The sequence below is a fragment of the Crocodylus siamensis genome, chromosome 12, assembly GCF_052110815.1.
Source record: "Crocodylus siamensis isolate JL-2025a chromosome 12, ASM5211081v1, whole genome shotgun sequence".
In the NCBI taxonomy this organism is placed as follows: domain Eukaryota; kingdom Metazoa; phylum Chordata; order Crocodylia; family Crocodylidae; genus Crocodylus; species Crocodylus siamensis.
Genome location: NC_143406.1, coordinates 4,021,954 through 4,041,384, shown reverse-complemented (window position 1 = coordinate 4,041,384; position 19,431 = coordinate 4,021,954). Strand labels below are relative to the sequence as shown.

General features: G+C 41.3%; 1 protein-coding gene across 2 annotated transcripts in view; it reads left to right on the top strand.

Annotated features, from left to right (window-relative positions):
* CAPZB (capping actin protein of muscle Z-line subunit beta) overlaps nt 1-19,431 on the top strand; it is a 91,424-nt gene that overhangs the window by 41,238 nt on the left and 30,755 nt on the right. For both annotated transcript variants that reach the window (XM_090023202.1, XM_090023201.1), the window contains exons 3-4: nt 8,366-8,487; nt 17,445-17,558. In XM_090023202.1, the coding sequence (XP_089879328.1) occupies nt 8,366-8,487; nt 17,445-17,558 (236 nt within the window). The remainder of the gene's footprint in view (nt 1-8,365; nt 8,488-17,444; nt 17,559-19,431) is intronic.

Here is a 19,431-nt window from a genome sequence, read left to right as displayed (position 1 = left end):
AATGACTCGGTAGAATTATAATGAAACTTTATTAGATGCTGGCCCAAAATGGAATCCAGTCTGAAGTGGAGTGGCCTGCCAAAATGATCATAGAATCATGGAAGTAGGGTCGGAGGGGACCTTATAGATCTTCAGGTCTGACCCCTGCCAGGGCAGGAGAAAAAAACCTGGGCTCAAATGATCCCAGCTAGGTAGGCCTCAAGCCTCCTCTTAAAGACCCCCAAGGTAGGAGCCAGCACCACTTCCCTTGGAAGTTGGTTCCAGATCCTAGCCGCCCTGACCGTGAAGTAGTTCTTACGGATCACTTCTATGAAAGTGCCAGATACCTTTCCTAGACTGTTCCATGCATTTGAGCAGTTTTACTGATTCATGTTGACCATCTTTTTGCTTCCATACAGTGACATAAGTCTTATAAAAATTCATTTAAAAACAGGAACCCTTAAAGACTTTAATGGCAATTAATGTTCTGTTTATCACTTGCGGATGTGGTGTGTGTTTGCTTTAAAAGCAGTTTACATTGCACATCTCTGCACGCACTTGCATGTTGTAGAGTCTGTTTCGGAGGCCAGGTGGATCTGAATGCATAATGTACTGGTTCTTTGAAGCTCAGTCTGGCTAGACTGAAGGCCATCTTGTTGAACCTTCCTTTTCCAGCCATGGATCCTGGGCAGAATTCATCTGACTTTTCACATACCCCAATTTTTGCACATTTTCCAAAATGAAGATATTAATAAGGTTGTTGTATATTTTAATCTAGTCTTGAATAAAGGTGGCAGACGTGGTAATCTACGCAAATTAAATCTACGTTATTAACTTTTCTGTTTTAACAACATGAATAATGCAGTTGCAAAACCACCAGTCAGTGCTTTTGTAGTCTTGATTCAATCCAGTTTTTTAAATCATATATTTTGGATGAAGACTTATGGTGTTACGAAATAGTGTTAATACAAAAGGGGAAAAATCAGCAACAGTTCCATTAAAGGATGTCTGGAGGAATTGGACTGCATAATAGAACATATAGACATTGTGTAGAAGAGTTTGTCTATTCACCTTGTATTCCCAGTAATATGTAACTTCCTTAGGAAAAAACTTGTTTAGATCATATCTAGATAGAAAATCTGCTCTTGACCCCCCTTTAGTGCTTGATTTATGCAGTTTATCTTGTTGGTCAAGCTGTGCATCAAGAAGGAACAATGATGAAGTTGGCTAGATAGAAGGTATACAATTTCTGCTTTGACACAAGTGATCAGTTGTACTCCTGATACCAAAAATGGTTAACTTAATTAAAACTTTGTCCAAATACCTGGCTCACTAACTCTGGTGAAGAATACTGTTATGCAAGACAACAGAATCCTTGTTCAACCAACATGTACTATAATATGCAGCTCTCATTTTCATTCAGCTTGTCTTGTCTTTTGTACTACTTATGCATTGTATAGCCCCTTGTGGGGCGGGGGGTAGAGATCCTGCTCCCATTCCACGGTACATGCTTCTGAATAGCTGTCCATTCAGTCCTGGTTTGAACAGCTGAATTTGGGGCCTGGAGACCTGCCTTTTGTGCTTTTTATTTACTTTTGCGGGTGGTCTCCATACGGTAGTGTGGAAAGTGGCTGTACTGCTTATCTAGCTGCCTATCTGCAGAAGTGAGGATATACTGACGTCTTAAGATGCGACATGCATAGGGTGCCAAATTTTTCATTTTTAGTTATGTTCTTCGGGGCCAGGAGAGATGTCAGGGGTTTTGGACTCTGTTCAGTCTATAAAAGGAGCTTCCATTCCTGTAGATGAGTATCCTTGCACAAAGATGAAGGTTGGATTATCCCCGTTAGAGCAGTGGTTCTTAACCTTTTTTTATACCAGGACCCATTTGTAAACATCGATGATAGGTCCTGACCCAGTGCCCCTCATGCCTGACTTGGTACGTTCCCCCTGCCCCAGGCTCCAGTTCCTCAGTGTAGGGCAGGGAGTAGGTGTGTGGGGCATGCGGGCCCTCAAGCAGCTTCTTGCAGGCTGCTGGACGTCTGACAGCCTGCAAAGCAAAGGCCACAGTTTCCCACATTTTTATCCATTTTTAAAGTCTGATCCATTTTTAAAGCCTGATCCATTTTTAAAGCTTGTTCACAACCCTCTTATATATTCTTGCAACCCACTTGCAGAAAGCCAGAACAGAATGCAGCTTTCTTGCACCTAAACCCAGTACATACATAAATATAATACACTTTCTGTCCAGGGGCCCCACCAGAAAGCATGTTGTATTTAGCGGTGACGTTATTGGCTACACTGGGCCAAAAAAGCCAATAGCTGATTGTTGATTTTTTTCCTTTTATCGGTGCTGATCTGATACGGCACCGAAATATCAGTGCACCTCTAGTATACAGTACTCCTGTTGTTGCATCCTAGTGCCCTGTTAGCTTTTTTTGCAACATTGACTCATCCACTGTAACCTCCCCCCCATTTTTCCTTTCATCAATCACTGCTTCTACCCACATAGATTTTACTCCTTTTTGCTGCTTCATCTGTGTGCCATTATCTGTTGTAAACTACTGTAACTGTTGTTTAGTCTTTTGACTTTCCAGTAAATGCCCCATGAAGGTGGATATATAAGGGGCTTTGTACTGCATAACTGCTGTTTTGGGATCTCTACAGATTTAGAATAGCAAAGGTTCAGTTACCCTTCTAAATGTGAATTGAGTGTTTTTTGGGCAACTTTGAGGTCTGGAAGTATTTGTCTTTAAGTGAAAATCGGAATTGCACAAAATCTGCAGGTGCACTGGCAGTTTACGAAAGTGTCAGGCTGACTTGATGCTTGACCATATTAAAGGAAGAAGGGATTAAAAAAAAAAGCAGCAGCATTTGTTGATATTTAGATCCACAAATGAATAATTTTAAGCAGGCTAAGTGAAAAATGTAGCATTTTAGATTTAATATCATGTTAAATGAACTACTGGTCTGAACTGTACAAGAGCCGAGCACTGGGAATCAAATATCCTAACAAATATGTTGCTGAAGTATTTAAAGTTACATGTAACTTGTTCAGACTACCTTGCAGTATAAGCAGCTCTGCTATGTGGAATATGAAAGAGTGTGTGTTACTCCAGCTTTGGAAAGGAAGCATAGCAGCTGCTGAATAGCTGATGTAATGAATGCTATAAAATAACCATCCCTTTGGGTGACTGCCATACTTAAATGGCTTGCTAAAAATTAGGGAGGAATAAGGTGGTATCTTTCTAGAGCACATTAGGTGGATTTTTCTCAAATTTTTCTCAAAAATACAAGTTGTTCTCTCAGCACGCTAGTTTAAATTGGTGTTTATTTCCCCACCCCCACCCCCACCCCCACCCCTCCTTATTCTGGAAAAAACTGCTGCACAAGTTGTCTGAAGCCACGTAAGTCTTTATAAGAACGAGTGATGGACACAAGTGCATCATTGCAACTGATAATTTTTAAGAGCTTGAAGGCTAACAGTGCCTGCAAAACTGTGAAGAAAAAATGTTTGCAATTCTTTTAGACACTCAAGATGATACCGTAATAATTCAGAAGTCTACTCTAACTGTGCTGCCATATTGAAGCATGAGTATGCTGCAAATATCACTGGAAATGATTAGTTAAGAATTTCAGTCGCTGAAAGATTTGAGCCTTGCCATCACAAGCATGGTTGTGCAAGCATTATTGCAAGGTCTCAAAAGAATATAGGAATCAAGTGTTTATGATGGTGTTTCACTTCTTCAAACCCTCCCCCCTCTGGTAAAACGGAGGTAATGATACTGAACTGTGTAAAGAGTTTTGAAATGACTTGTTGAAAAGATGGTTTTTGTGAATCTCACTCAAGGAAGAAGGGTGTTTGTACCCGAAAACCTGCAAAGAATTTTTCCAGCTATTTAGTTAGTCTAATAAAAGAGATTAGATTTACCCAAAGGACCTTGTCTGCCTATGTCCTTAGACCAGCGCAGCTACAACCAACACCCTTGCTCTAGGTTTGTGCTTCGCTCATCACCTTAGTAGGAATATCTTTCAATAGTGCGGGAAGCAGCATGACCAACTCCTGGGGAGGGTGGGTGGGAGTGTGTGCATGCACGCACATGTGCTCTGACAGATGTGCATGTAGTGGAGGCTGATTTATACATGTACACCTTGCTTTCTCTAACCACTTAATAGCAACATCAAGCATGTACTGTGCAGTTAAAAAAAGAGGGTGAGTTTTGTGATGGTGCTTTGTAACTAAGGGAGGTCATTCCACAATTTGGTTCATCCCCAAAGAGTGTTCTTTTTCTTGCACAGATGAGCTTGCCCTTGTTGCAAAACTGAATCGGAGGAACAGACTTGTCAACCACAGTCTTTGTCAATTTGGGGGCCTTGGGCATCCCTTTAACTTAACTTGCACCCTTGATTGGACGGTGACCGTGCTTTGTGGCTGTGGTGCTCCAGATTTGTTTAAAAACGTTCTTCAGAGCACGGAAGTGTTCACTACTTTTCTCTTCATCCTTTTGCACGGGACTTCCTTGCAGTCTCCAGATGACTGTTCAGGAGCAATATTGCAGTTGAGTGAACTCCAGTCTGCTGTTCTTTACATTTTTAGTTTGGGGGTTTCTTAAAATGCATTAGCTTAGTACTTGTAGGAAGAATCCTTTTCTATTTTGAACTGTAGAGAGACCTCTGCTGGCTTTCAACTGAATTTGCATTGTGGGACTGTTTCGAAGCACAAGTAATAAGAGCAAAAGTAGATTGGAATTGGAATCTGGGGGAAGAATGCTGCTTTTCTCCAAATCATGTTTTCATCACTGTTATTCATTTAAATGGGCAGGAGGATGAGCAGGCTGTTTCTAGATTTTATCTCACCAGAATGGGCAACGGGCAAAGAGCAGATCAGAAGATGCAACTTATTCAGCCGGCCGCTTTTAAGAGGCACAAGGAGCTCAGCTCTGGAAGATGAAGGCGTTTTGCATTATATTGCACATGCATCTGAAATTTCTGTGCGTCTCCTTTGAAGAGTTCATCTCGAGTTGCTCTCTGTGAATAGCCAGTCAGAAATTCATAGCTAATGGAGAAGAGGAAGAGACAAAGTGGAACCAGATGGGCTTGTGAACACAAACACATCAGTTCACTTAGCTTGTGGCGTGACACTTTCTGATTTTTATCTCTGTGTAATCAACTCCTTGGTGTACTGGATTTCTCCACTTTGAGAGAAATTCTAGGGACTTTTTTGTTGTTGCCATATCCTGCCCCCCCCCCCCCTACTTCTCAGGTGTTTTCTGTCAAACTAATTTTGGACCCTTTTTTTTTTCTTTTAGAAGTACCTGAGTCTTATGGCTGTTCTCTCTAACTTTAACCCTTACGTATCATAGTAATTAAGCACAGGAGTGGTGAGACTAGGTAATAGTTCTGCTTATGGAAGTGGGTGCTATAAAGCATTCATCCTCCTTGAGAACCTGACAACTTCATAACACAGCATTCATTTGTGTGTACTGTCTGGTGTGTTTTCATTGTGTTTTGTCCCTCTGAATTTCTAGAAATTAAAAAACCCCCCAAAAACTAGAATCAAACCAACCAAACAGCAGAACCCCCAAAAATAAAAGCCCCGGTGGTATATTGGGATTAGCAGTAATTAACTCACTGGCTTTCTCTATATAACCTGCTCACCTTTAACTGTCTGGCATAGGGCTTTCTCAGTTTGTCTTGTTTTTTGTATCTTACAACAGTGAGCAGTATTGTTCATATCTTGTTAACCCATTAAATTTGATAAGAAAGCATTCTCTGCTATTATGGTATTTGAGTCGATAGGGTTTAGATGGCAAATATCAAAGAAAATAGGCAATAACAGACCTAGCAGTTCCCTAGTTTCTAGGGTCAGAAGGGACCTGAGTAGATTTCATAGACATTAGGGCTGGAAGGGACCTCGGGAGATCGAGTCCAGCCCCCCGCCCAAAGGGCAGGAAGTCAGCTGGGGCCATAGGATCCCAGCAAGATAAGCGTCCAGTTTACTCTTGAAGGTGTTCAATGTAGGTGCTTGAACCACCTCCGCTGGCAGACTGCTCCAGACCTTGGGGGCTCGAACAGTAAAGAAATTCTTCCTTATGTCCAGCCTGAAACGGTCTTGCAGGAGTTTGTGACCGTTCGACCTCGTCATCCCTTGGGGCGCTCTGGTGAACAAACGTTCCCCCAGATCCTGGTGGTCACCCCTGATAAACTTATAGGTGGCCATCAGATCACCCCTGAGCCTGCGCTTTTCCAGGCTAAAGAGCCCCATGGCTCTCAGCCTGTCGTCGTAAGATCTGTTTTCCTGACCTCTGATCCTGCGCGTGGCTCTCCTCTGGACTCTCTCAAGCTTCTCCACATCCTTTTTGAATTGTGGAGCCCAGAACTGGACGCAGTACTCCAGCTGCGGCCTCACCAAGGCCGAGTATAAGGGGAGAATGACGTCCCGGGATTTGCTCGAGAAGCATCTATGGATGCAAGCCAGCGTTTTGGTCGCTTTACTAGCCGCAGCATCGCATTGCAGGCTCATGTTCATCTTGTGGTCAATGATCATCTTCTGAAGTTTTGATATTTGAAAATTCAAATACTTCTCAAATAGAGGCCAAGGTAGTATTGCATATTATGGCCAATATACTGTGACTGCTAGAGTAAGCCATTCTCATATTACTTTAATTGCACTATTGTTCTGTTACTCTGAAGGGTGTGAGAACTATTTTGACGCTCACCATTTTTCAACATTTTTCTTCAGTGCAGCAACAGTGGTTTAAAACTTCACTTTCTATTTCACCAATGTAAGAATAGCAACTTTTTTTCTTATCTCCTGATTTTATGATGCTTTCAGCTTTCCAAATGTTGCATTTTTTTAAATTTAAAACTGTTTTTTGAATTTAGTGTAGGAGCATGTAACTATTTTTTTTCCCCCCCTTCTGCTTTTAAATGTTAGATGACCAGCCAGAACAGGCTTGTTTTAACTGTTGTATAGATCCTTGTTATATGTACTGTGTTTAGAAAAAAGTTTCTTAAACTTGTACAGCCTTCTGACGATAAATGTATATTATCACTTTAGGTAGTGACTAAATGCACTATAGGATTGCACATTAAATTTAGGGCTAATGTTCAGCCAAAATCTAGTTGGTTTAAGCTGTAGTTGTCAGCCTCTTCTCACTTGTGGATCCCTAAAATAAATAATAATAAAAAAATTAAAATGGAGGTATGGACCCCTTTAAATTTGTAAGTGTGGCTACTCGCATACTTCTGATTGATCATAGTAATTTTTTTGCGGACTCCTTAGACATAGTCTGTGGACGTCCATGGAACCACAGGTTGAAAAGCCCTGGTCTGAGCAATCTAGGTCTCGTCTGTTATAATTATATGCTTGACATTTACATGTGTTTAATGCTTGTGCATTTTGTCTTAAACTTGAGGTGTAGTATTTTTTCCAAATAAAATATTGGAGTGGCTTTAGGAAGTAGATTGGCTAGCTGTCTCATGGAACACAGCACGCTTGTGCAAGGTAAATGGCTGTTCCAAACTGTTTAGACTGGAGAAGGAGCCTAGATTTGGAGGAAAATCAGGTGTAGCCATAATTCTGCCTCCTACAGAATCTGCCGTCATTGGAAGACTGACACTGATAGAGCAGCCACAGTTGGCTTTAGAGCAAGAGACCAGGGCATATGCAAGCGAAGAGCAGCTTTAGACTAATGTGTCAACACATCTCCCCTGCATTGTTTCAGTGCTGCTCTGCCATGTTAAAAACAAAATGATTGGAGTCTCTTCCTCCAGGTGGAGCATGGGGAGGCAGCTAGGATTATGGATCCATTCAAAGCTACCTATGTAGCAAATATATTTGATATTTTCTTTTCTTTTATTAGCTAGTATGGTAATGTTTGGCAGGCTGCCTGGAAAGTATTCTAAACTCCACCCAGAGCAGGAGCCTGCAAAAAATAAATTCTAGTGTATGGACAGCTTATTCTCTTAACAGCTCTCTGGTTTCTACTCCACTATAAATATTTACCTTTATTCATCAGTCCCCAACAATTGGCTTACTGGCCTTCATTGGCAAGAAGCTAACATGAGAATGTGTATATTTAGATTTACTGGACCACACCAGTTGATAAGTTATTAAATGTGAAGTTATTGGGTTGGGGAAGGGGGGGGGGGGAGAATAAGGTTTTTGGTATTCTGCAATGATGTGTAACTTTTTCTGAGAGGGAGTTGGTGTCATTTTTTTCTCTTCTTTATGGAATCTCAAAGTTTTTTTTTCCCCAAACCTTATGGAGCAGGGTGTCAAGTTCTGGACAGTCTTTTCCCATCAATCACAGAACTGTTGTTACGAAGAAGCCAGCCCCATGTAATCTAAATATTGTTATTTCCTGTCTTCTCTCGCTGGCAGGTCCCAAGCCTCTGCGAAGATCTCCTGTCTTCTGTTGACCAGCCATTGAAGATCGCTCGAGATAAGGTGGTGGGAAAGGATTACCTATTGTGCGACTACAACAGAGATGGGGATTCATATAGGTGAGTTCATATCCTGAGGAGACAGCTGAGATCATGAAAGTTTCACTGTGTGAATTGCTACCAAAGGGCAAAGCCATTTCCTTTTCCTCCTCTTGGTTTTTGATTTTTGCCAATAAAACCAGTAGGCCTTCCCTATGAGGTTACGGTTCCAGAATTGTATTCTAAAATCTCTTGACTCTATATTCAACTTTAGAAGCCCATTGAAGGAAGCTTCAAAGAGCCTGGCAATCTTTCCAGTAATTTGACTGGTAGGAATTATATGTGTTAGCACAAAATTTAGGTTTTTTCTTTATTGGTGGAGTTTGCTCTGACTGCAGTCCCTTCAACAAAGCATGTGAGCCACTTCACTGGCTTGACATCAGCCATGCAGCAAGGCAGTGAAGTGCTTTCTGCAATATGGGTTTGGTGTTACAGTCCACTAGAGTTGGACACCAGGAGGAATCTCTATTGGTATGTATTGTGGTCTCTGTGGCAAGAAATCTGCAGTGTGGAGAACAGCAGATGCTAATCATGGTTTTGGTTTGGCTGAATGATACTTTCTCTTTATACAGTACTAGGTGAACCTGCATACTAGGTAAGCCGATTCATCTCTCAGAAGTGAAGCCTAAAGACCAAGCCTAAGCTTTTGGCAGTTGCGTGCCACTCAGAAATGGATTCCCCTTCCCCCAGAACATTCAAAATGGCTAATGTGCAGTGTGGGTTGACTACAGAGAGGTTATATAGTTGGAAGAGGAGGGATTTTTCTAGATGACAGTGCAGGAGGTGTCCTTTTAGGGCCCCTCAGGCTCCTGATTTTTCCTTTTTTTTTTTTTTTTTTTTTTTTGAGAGAGCCATCCACGTCTGTGTACCAACAGAAATCCAGCTCAGACAGGATCCAGGCTTTCTGTGGAAATTTGTGTAATTGTTTTGGTTGCTTAAAATTGTTCTTTCAGTTTTTTGTTCTTGGAAGTATTCAAGTGTGAAGATTTTCTATTTTAAACATCAATCATGAGCAGATGGTGCTACCACCAGCAATCAATGGATGTAGAGGATCCAGAGGCAAGATGCGCAGTCTAAACTTTTTTTTTTTTTTAATTTGACTTGGTTGCAAAAGGAGCCAAAGCAGTTCTTGCATTAGAATGGCAGAATGAAGGTTCCTGATGTGGTAGTTGCCATTCTGGATCCAGCCTCTGTCTTGATACTTCTGTACTGCAGTTGCTATTAGAACGATTACTGTTTATCAATAGCTTTAGTAACCAACACTTAAACCTATTTGTTGCCTTTTATTCCAATGACTGCTTCTTTGTAATATCTAATAACAATGCCACATTTCCAGTGACTTCATTGAGGCACGGAACCATTGTTCCAAAAATCTTTAGGAATATGAAATCACCCAGTCTTTGCTCCTCTCTTAAATGAACTTGTTCAGCTGATTTGTAACGGCCATAGTTGATCTTTCTATCCCAGGCTAACAAGACACAGCCCTCCTCTCTCACCTTATGGTTGTGATTATAAGGGTTCCATGTTTGGCTTCCACTGCTACTTTTGGGGTATGAGCTTACGTTTTTTAGTGGTGACAACTGGAAATGATCTGCTGCAGTATTTTGGGCTTGCCCTGTTTGAGAAGTAACACAGTGGTGGTTTCCATTCATCTGCTTAGAATGATCCAGGAACTTTGTTCCAAGATGGACTTTCTGAAAATACTTTGTTATATTTTTTGGCTTACATTTTCCAAAACTAGACAGAATATCTTGCAGAAGTAGAAGGCTTGGACTTAATTTCTCCCTCCCCTCCAACCAGATTTTAAGATTGACCTGTTTTGGCCAAACTAATCTTTGCCTCAGTTTACCCATTCATAGCTTTATAGGATTATAAAATACTTGTTTTGCTTTTTTTAAAGGGGTACAAATTGTTCATAGATTCATAGATTGTTAGGGGCTGGAAGGGACCTGGCAGATCATTGGGTCCAGCCCTCCCACTGTAGGCAGGAAGACAACTGGGGTTAGGTGACCCCAGCAAGGTTTCATCGTCTAGTTTTGATTAATGTGGGAGAAAATGAGGTCCACTTTATTCTGAAGGAAAATGGTGGGAAGTGTTTTTAATGGGATGCAAAACTTATGAAAGCATTCTTGCTTGAGTTGTTGTGGTGATGTGTCTGAGCCAGGAAATAAAATAGTGTCTGCAGTGAAGTGTTCATCAATCTTCTATAGGATACTGCTCCAACAGATGTTGGCTTAAACCCAAAGAATCTAAAACAAAGGTGCTCATGCATTAGGTTTGGATACCAAAGTTGACCTGGACTGAATTGGTTTGCATATCTTTTACTTTAAAACTGGAGTCCTGGGGAAATTGGCTGAGGTCAGCATGGGTTTGAGGAGAACTATAAAAGCATTTGACCCAAGTGAAAAGAGTTGGTCTCTTTTTGCTTCTGGGAGGAGACAAGGTCACAGTGGAAGCCTTGAAATAAAATTAGTGTTCAAGATTAAAGCAGTTCTTCCTTCTTGAACTGGTTGACACTTTCAGTTATACTTTTAAGAACAGATTGTCCCTGCACCTTTATGGGGCAAATTTTGGAACATTGTCTGTGCTGGTCACAGTTGGTGGCCAGTTTTCAGACACTTCCTTCCACACTTTCTCTTGTAAATTTTGGATTGGTTTCTGAGAACAGTTCTTAGTCTAATTTAATTAATGTTAGGCCAGAATTTGAGGAGCAACTTACACTTGTCATGGAAATCTCAAAGGCTCTTAAAAGATTCACAGAACTATACAGTACACTATAAACAGTCTCTGCTCATAAAATGCTGCAGCCAGAACTAGCCTCAGTCTTAATTTTGGTTGAGAATCTGCTACTTGTACTTGCCCTTCTTCATTTTATTATTACATGTTCTTCTAGTGCTTTTTTCTGTGGTTTTCAAAGCACTTAACCTGAAATTAAATCTCTCAAGACTTTTGCAAGGGGGAGAACCAAGAGGTAGGTTTTCCTGACTTTTGTGGCAGCATTCTCTTCCCCACTGAAGACAAGGGAGTCTTACTGATTTCAGTGGGTCCATCTACATGTTCATTAATGTGCCTTAGGTACTGCAAATTTCATTTAGTACTTGCTGAATAGAGTTCTAATTAAATGCTCAGTACTTAGAGTTACTGCTCAGTAGTGCTGGCACGCTTTTTTTTTATGACACTTGCTGCATATTAGCCTACTGCGCAGTGTTATTAGGCTATTAGCCCTGTTTTTAACTGCCACGCTACTGTGCAGTGTTATTAGGCTAATATGCAGCAAACATCTTGTGTAGACGCATCCAGTGCGACCAAGATTTCACCTCTGGGACTAAATACTTGAGCTCTTCCTCTGAGAGGGTTTTGCGTGAATAAGGACAGCAGGATTTGGCTTGGTGTTTACAGCAGTTCTGGCATTCAGGTTGTCCCTGTTCTCTACCTTCTTTATTTCATGCAGGAAATATTGTGGAGTTGAGGTTGGAAGTGAGAGAAATGCAATACAGCTTTTGGGGCAACATGTGCTATTACAATCTATTCCCTTTTTTCAGATTTAATTAACATTTATTTTATGAACATAGAATATTGACTTGTCGGAGAGTTCCTTTTTAAGGTCTCTTCCCTGCAAAGGTAAGGGTGGTAATTTTTTTTTTTCCCTTTAGCTTCCTCACAATTGCCTGCTTCTACTTTTAGTAGCAGCTGCCCATGCATATAGTCCTGCCTGCACTTGTGACTTCCCCTGTAATAACAGCGGTGTCTGGGGGATATCAAGGGGCCAGGGAATCCAGAGTGTGAAGGCAGAGCTTTTTTTGATATAAAACTTCAAGGGCTGACTTTTCTCCACACATTTCCATCCTAAGTATGTTTGATCATTCTCTTAAATGGAATCCTTATGGGGAAGTCGGTGCCAACAGCACAGTTTGAAACCTGTTAGCCGAAACAAAAAGCGTTCTCTTTTAGGGAAATTAGAGGCCTGACTTTTGAAATCTAAGCACTTTTGTCCATCTGTCTTTCTTCAGATAGAACACATTTAAAAGCTTAAATGGAGGCTAAGTGCTCTTCCACTAAAAACATTTTGGGGAGGGTTATGAATTTCTTTGGATAAAATGACTGCTGGCTCCAGCTGTAATGGTTTGAAAATACTAGCCAGAAGAAATCCAAGTTACAGGCTTCTCTTAAATTTCATTGCTGCAGTCTACAAAAGAGGTCTAATACTTGCTATGAAATTGTCCCCAACTTCAGGGAACCTGCAATGTTCAACCTGGTTCAGAAGCAAATGGGATGGAATGGCACTGAATGACAGATTTTTGGGGGTTTTTTTATCCTGCTGTCTTTAAATACTAAAAGACACTGACATGCATATTATTTTTTCCTACCCTGATTTAATGAATATCAGAATTGTAGCATGTTTTCATGCGCTTCCCCTTCCCCTTCCCCCTCCCCCTCGTCCCCCTAATCTGGTAAAAGTTAAACAGTTATAACAGCCATGACTGTCCTCTAGTGAGGATTACAATTATAGACCCTGATTCCAGTCTGGATGTGCACACAACCTGTTTCAGTTTATTGGGGCTCCACATGAAGTTGTTTGCAAGAGTGTGAGGCCTTAGTGTTTCTGAAGAGGAGGTCCAGAAATCGGAAGGAAAGGCTAGTGGCTTTGAAGTGGCTTTCCATTCCTTTTGCAATTTCACGTTGGCATATAACACATGGAGTAAGATTGTCCATTTCATTTGTGGCAGGACTGGAACGCTGCTTCTATCGTAGATCTGTATTTGTAATCTTTCAGGTCTGAAGTTGGATGCTGGACAGCTCTAGATCTGTGGAGTAAGCAGCAACCCAGTTTGGTTTGGAGTTTAAAGTTGCATACAAATTGTTGCAGATAACAACAAGTTTCAAGGTGCCAGAGACTGGCTTCATGTCAAGCACGTACCAATTGAGGCTAAGAATTCTTGCTGTGGGTGCAACCACATGAACGTTGGTTTCACACCTAATGCTGTCTTTGCACTCCCCAAACAGCTCTTGTGAAACGTTCCGAGGCATCTGCCTGCCTACAAACAGTTCTCAGCCTGGGGCCAGAAATAATCTGTAATATGGCATTCCCATAAGCAGCTGAGTTAATGCAGACAGTTTGAAAGGCGTTTTTGGTCCTAGTTTGCTGTTGCCTATCATCCGTTTCCCTACAGCAGTGTCACAACGTGGGGATCTGTTGAAAAATGGAATCCTGGCAAGAGCTCCGGATGAGTCAGCCTTCAAAATTTTGTGCTGATTGTTTCCTTAAACGTTACATGATCCTATGGGTGAAAGATATCCTGTGACAAGCCAGGAACAATGTGCCTCAGGAATATTTGCATGTCTGTGGTGGCAAATATCTCCAGGATGAGATGAAAGAGCTGGTACTAGTCATGGTTGAAGCTTGTTGGTGCTTGTAGTTGTTTGTGGTGGGCAGAAGTCACTGCCTTATAGGCAAAGGTTTTGAAATATTTTCTTTTGCAGCAAGATAGCAAGTCTTCCAGTAGATTTTGAGATTAACCAGAACTTCTTTGTTTAGGGGCTGTGACTGATCTGCAAGAACAGACTTTTAAATTCAGATTGTTAGCAATATGTGACGAACCAGACTTGGGTTTTAGACGGGGTTTTTCCTCCTCGGCTACAGAGTTCAGTCATCTTGCTTGGTCAGTTTGCATTGCTATCTGCTGTAAGTTAAAAGCAGTGTATATGTATTCAGATATCATGACACAGTAATGAATAATTTACAGTTCAGAAGGGAAAGAGCTCTCTTTTCCTTTGGCTGGCTCCAGGAATTTTTATAAAACACCGGCGTTACTGGTGTGCTCATTTTAAATAAACGCAGCTCCATACCGAAAGCAGAAGGTCTCGCTGCTTATCAGTCTGTCGGCATTTTGTGAAGCTGTGGTGCACCGCTCAAAGATCTTGTTTAGATGTGTTGGTTCGCTACCCCTGGATAGCTAAACTTGGTAAATGCCTACAGTAACTTCATTGGTTACAGCTGGGTTTTGATGGTTGGCAGCATTTGGAGCCAAACTCTAAATTTCTTTGAGACTAAGGAAATGCTGTCAAGTGCCTCCTGAGGCAAGAGTCAAGGGAAATGCGTTTTTATTATAAGAGACTTACAACCGGGCTGATCAGCGTGCATGTGTTGGTGGTAGAGGACAGCTTGCAAGCAAACAGTTTAAGAACATGAAGTATATCAGGGGTGTGAAACATATAGTGCGTGGGCCAGATCCAGCCCGTGTGTCACTGGCCATGGGTGCCACATGTGGCACAAGGGTTTGACCTGGGATACTTGGCTATGCCAGACCAGCCCTGTGCATTGGCTCCAGCGTGGCCTGATTAGACCCGCAGATTGGCTCAACAGCCTTCATTTGGCCTATGGGATTGGAAAAATTTGACCCTACTGATGTATAGGAACGAGAGAGATGTGCTGTCCAGTTCTTGGTTTCACATTGCAACTGTTGGCAAAGATGCTCTGTTGTAGCCTCTGCTATTAGATAGTTGAGGGTTCTTTTTGGTTTTTTTTTTTTTAAGGAACCTGTGCATTTTTTGTGTATAGTCTGATGTTAAAGGCATTTCTTATAGCACTTCAAAGAGTATCTATATTGCAGTCTTCAGCTTGGAATAATTTAATAGCTTATTGAATTTTGGTACAAACAGTATTATCTGCTCTATCATTCTCCTGATTTGAGCAATGTTAATAGACACCCAGAAGTTCATACAGAAGTTAAAATTATGCTGCTGTGTAGGAATATATAGCCAGGAATACAGGAATGTTTTTTGTGAAGTAGCTCTAACCTGGTGAATTCAGATATTGAAGTTACAGCAGAGATGCTCATCCATTGTTTTTGATACCTCTTGAACTTCTTAAAATAAAATATGGTAAAATAAAACTATGAATTACCCCAGATTAAACTTCATAACCCACAACATAAAGTGTATATATAGTTAGAAACACCATCCTGCACTTGGTATCAGAGCCAATTCTTTAGAGCATTCTTGATTTAAAGCTGTTACATTTGTTGGATTTCATACTTCAAATAAGCTCTCAGTTTACTCTGCTTACATCTGGAGTAGTTTCTTTCCATGTCTTTCTAATGCTCTAGGGACCTACTTCTCACACCTGGTCCCTCTAAAACTGGTCTGTCTCACAGGTGCTTATCAAGTGAAAAATGATCAAGTACACAGTTGGCTTGAAAACTGGAATATTTGGTCTATATGCTGTTGTGACGGGGGAAAGTGCTCACTTTGATCGGAAAGGAAGACATTCACTGTTGTAAGGAATCCATAATTGACAGTTGGAGGGGAAGGGAATGCAAAGGGCGTTTCTCTACACCGCAGCTTTTCTGTTTATTCCCTTTCACCTGATAGCACTGGCAGCCTTAGGGGAAGGCAAGCTGGGCAACCACCACACTTTAGGGGGCCTCAGCATTTTGCAACAAATGTCCAACTTGGTTACAGGTAATCAAAATTAAGCCTCCAAGGGGCCCCAAATGGCACTTACTCAGGGCCCCAACAACCCTAAGGCCACCACTGCTGATAGAGTGGCATAATTGCATCTGGAATTATTGCAAAACAACAGTATTGCCAGGACTCTCTCTACTTTAAGAATTATTATTATTATTAGCTATACAGTATGAATGCTGCAGATTATAGACCATACTTGCAGGGTGCGTAGAATACAGACCCTGTGTTCTTTCTGCGTGGGTGCACGATGGGGAACGGCTGTCCTGCCAGCAGTTCACTAATGCTGTCAGAGTTGGAGTTTTGGATCTATTTGCCATGTGCATCTGTTCTACTTACGAATATTACAGTCATTTATAACTCTGTAGGCTCCTCTTTAAATAAGTAACTAATGCTCTGGTAACATTCACCAGAGCAGATGAGGGTTTTTTTAAAAATGTGAATGGTTTCCTGAAAAGTTTTTTGCTCTGGATTGCTGTGACACAATGATTTAACTCTTCCTGGTGTCTCACCTGTTCAGCCAAGTCTGGGATGAGGAGTGTTAGGGAAGTGAAATGTGGTGGGAGTATAAGGCCAGAGGAAAGTAGACCCTGTCCTCTATGTTTTGTATTAAACAGATGTCAAAGCTAGACGCCTTTGAGAGAAATGAATAACAAATGGCTACTGGAGGCAAAGACCCTTGCGTATGGACTACATTAAAACCTGGTGTTAGCAGGATGGAGTTTCTAAAAAGCAGCTACACAAAGACTAGGGATATCTTTTTTTTTTCTGAACTAGCAGTGATATATGTAGGTAGGTTTCCACAGGGGAAATGAAAAGGAGAATGTGGGTTTACAGAATGGGAATTATAAAATGCTCAAGCAGACTAGCAAAAGAGCTCCATTAGTTGTCCAATACCAAACCTTTCGTTACAAGCCCACCACTCCTTCCACACCTGCAGAAATTAATTGCAGAAACCACAGCTTTGCAAACCCTGTTAAATCTTTCTTGCTATTCAGATATTTTCCTCAAGCTAAACACAAGTGGTTTTTGTTTTCGAAGCAAATTTAGTGGAAGTGAACTTGGGTTTTATTTGTAGACTATAAAATGAGCTTAAATCCAAACGAATCTCTACCTAGGCTGCTCGGGTTGTTTGGACTTTGCAGGTAAAGTCTTTTAAATATGCACAGTTTTAATAGCTGCAGCTCTAAGGTAGAGCTTGGGGTGGGGGGGTTGGGTTGCATTTTTTTTAAGACATTAGAAACCAAACACAATTATAGGTATAATGGAAGCACAAAGATGAGAGAGAATCCATGGGGAAAGCTAGAAGCAATAAACTTCTAGGAGTCTGGGTCCCTTTGCCATCGATGTTCAAAATGGCTGTTTATGACCAGGTTCTGACAGATTAATGCTCCTTGATAATGGCATTTCTTGAAAGTTCAAACATCTGTGGTTGGGCCTGCCCTTTTCAAAGCCTTTCAGAATTTGTCTCGATTTTGTCTAAGCTTCTCTTTCTCTTCTTGCCTCCCCCACAGATCACCGTGGAGTAACAAATATGATCCTCCTCTGGAAGACGGTGCCATGCCATCTGCCCGCCTGCGCAAGCTGGAGGTGGAAGCCAACAATGCCTTCGACCAGTACAGAGACTTGTATGTCAGCTCTACCATTTCAGAGCTCTCTGCTTTCTTTGCTTCCTTCATTTGCACATCATAACTGCACAAACGGGGAGTCTAAGAAACGTCGTTACTAACAGCCTTTGAGAATGGCTTGCTGTATATTACAGAAGGTAGAAGGGTTGCCAAAGGCTGCTTGATTTCTGCTGTACTTCTAAGTTTGTAACGTGAATAGAGGAAAGCATGTTCAAATATGGCAGATGATGCAAAAACTGAAATCTGGAGGGCATAAGAGATCAGAGTTCTTTCCTGGCCCATTTTTTTTTGTGTGCAGGCACTTCCCCTATCTTCCCCTCCCTCTTCCTCCTGTTGCAGTCTTGCTCTGAAATGACCCTGTGTGCTTATTGATCTTGGCCAGGTTTGTCTTTAAATCAGTTGTTCTCCACTTGCACTCAGCACTCCCAAATGGTGTTCTCGCAAAAAAAAAAAAAGCACAACCCCAAAAATCCAACCGAAAAAAGAAAAAGCCATTTCAACATCTGAGGAAAATGAACTATAAAGAAACTTGCAGTTAAATGTATATCCTATTCTAAAATAATACACAGATGTGCTGAAGCTTAAGTCGTGTGTGGTTGTTTCCCCTTGGCTTTTTGTGTAAGGATTGTTCTGTGACACCTTGCATATCTCCAAACAGCAGATCCTACAGCAGGGAGGTAGTGTTCCCTTCCTCACTTGGCTGGTGGACTGTTGGGTGACTTTGGGCAGAATAGCTCATCTGTGTCCATTTTCCCCATCTGATAAAATGCTCATCTCCTTTGTAAAGTGCTTGGAGATGTATCGGTGGAACAGGCTGTATAAAAGTTTGGTATTTTTCATACCAGCAGAGAGGGAATTATGTTAAGAACTTTGCAGTCAAGTACAATATCTTGTCTGTTTTTGTGTCATCAGTCAGTCCAGGTAGGCCAGTTCTCTTATAAATAGTAGCTCTTACTTTATTCCCTTTTGTTCCACATACTTTAAAATGGGAATTAAGAGGACACAAAGGGAGGAAAAAGGTGGAGTATTAGAACTAATACATTTGATAGCATCTCTTTTAAAGATGTAATGGCAACAAATCCAAATAATTTTCTTAGTAACTAATTATTACAAAAAGTTGGGACCAGATTGTGTAGACCATGTTTTTTTAGTCACTGCTGGGATGTAAATCCCAATTTGATTACTTTCCCAAGGCTCATGTATGTTGCAGACTGAAACATGAACTACAGCATGCCCAATAAGGGGCTTTATTTTTACTGGGGATTTCTAACAACCATAAAAACGTGAGCAAACTTCTAGCTTGTGCATGCTGCCAGAAGCCTGATTAAAAAAAACAGTTTTAGATGCTAGCTCTGATAAAGAGCTATACTTAAGCATAAATGCAAGCAAAAAGTAAAGGTTTTGCTGGATTCATTCCAAATATTGAAAAAAATAAAAATCCAAATGTGTGTGTGGTTTGTACACACTCAGACAGTTGACAGTCTGGCATCTGTAGGGAGCAGGGTCTCTCCTGCTTGTACTGCTTTTGTCTGCTGTGCTAGGAAACGGTATAAACAATGTATTGGGCAAGGAGACTGGAAAAGACAGAGCTCTACCTGTGCCAGTGCCCAGGCTGGCTAGAATGGAGAGGGAACAACAATTCAACCACCCTGAGATGGTAATAAAGGGAGCAAACAAGCATCAGAAATCCAGCAGCAGCAAAGGGGAATGAACAGGGTAAGGTGAAAGGACTGGAGTTGGTATGGGGAAGGTGGGCAACTGAAATTCTGCAAACGAATCAACAGTGGAAAATACGACAGTGCTTGACCATTTTATTAGAGCTCATCGTAATGTGTACGCACAAAGGTCACTAAAATAAGGCTGTACAGAACCT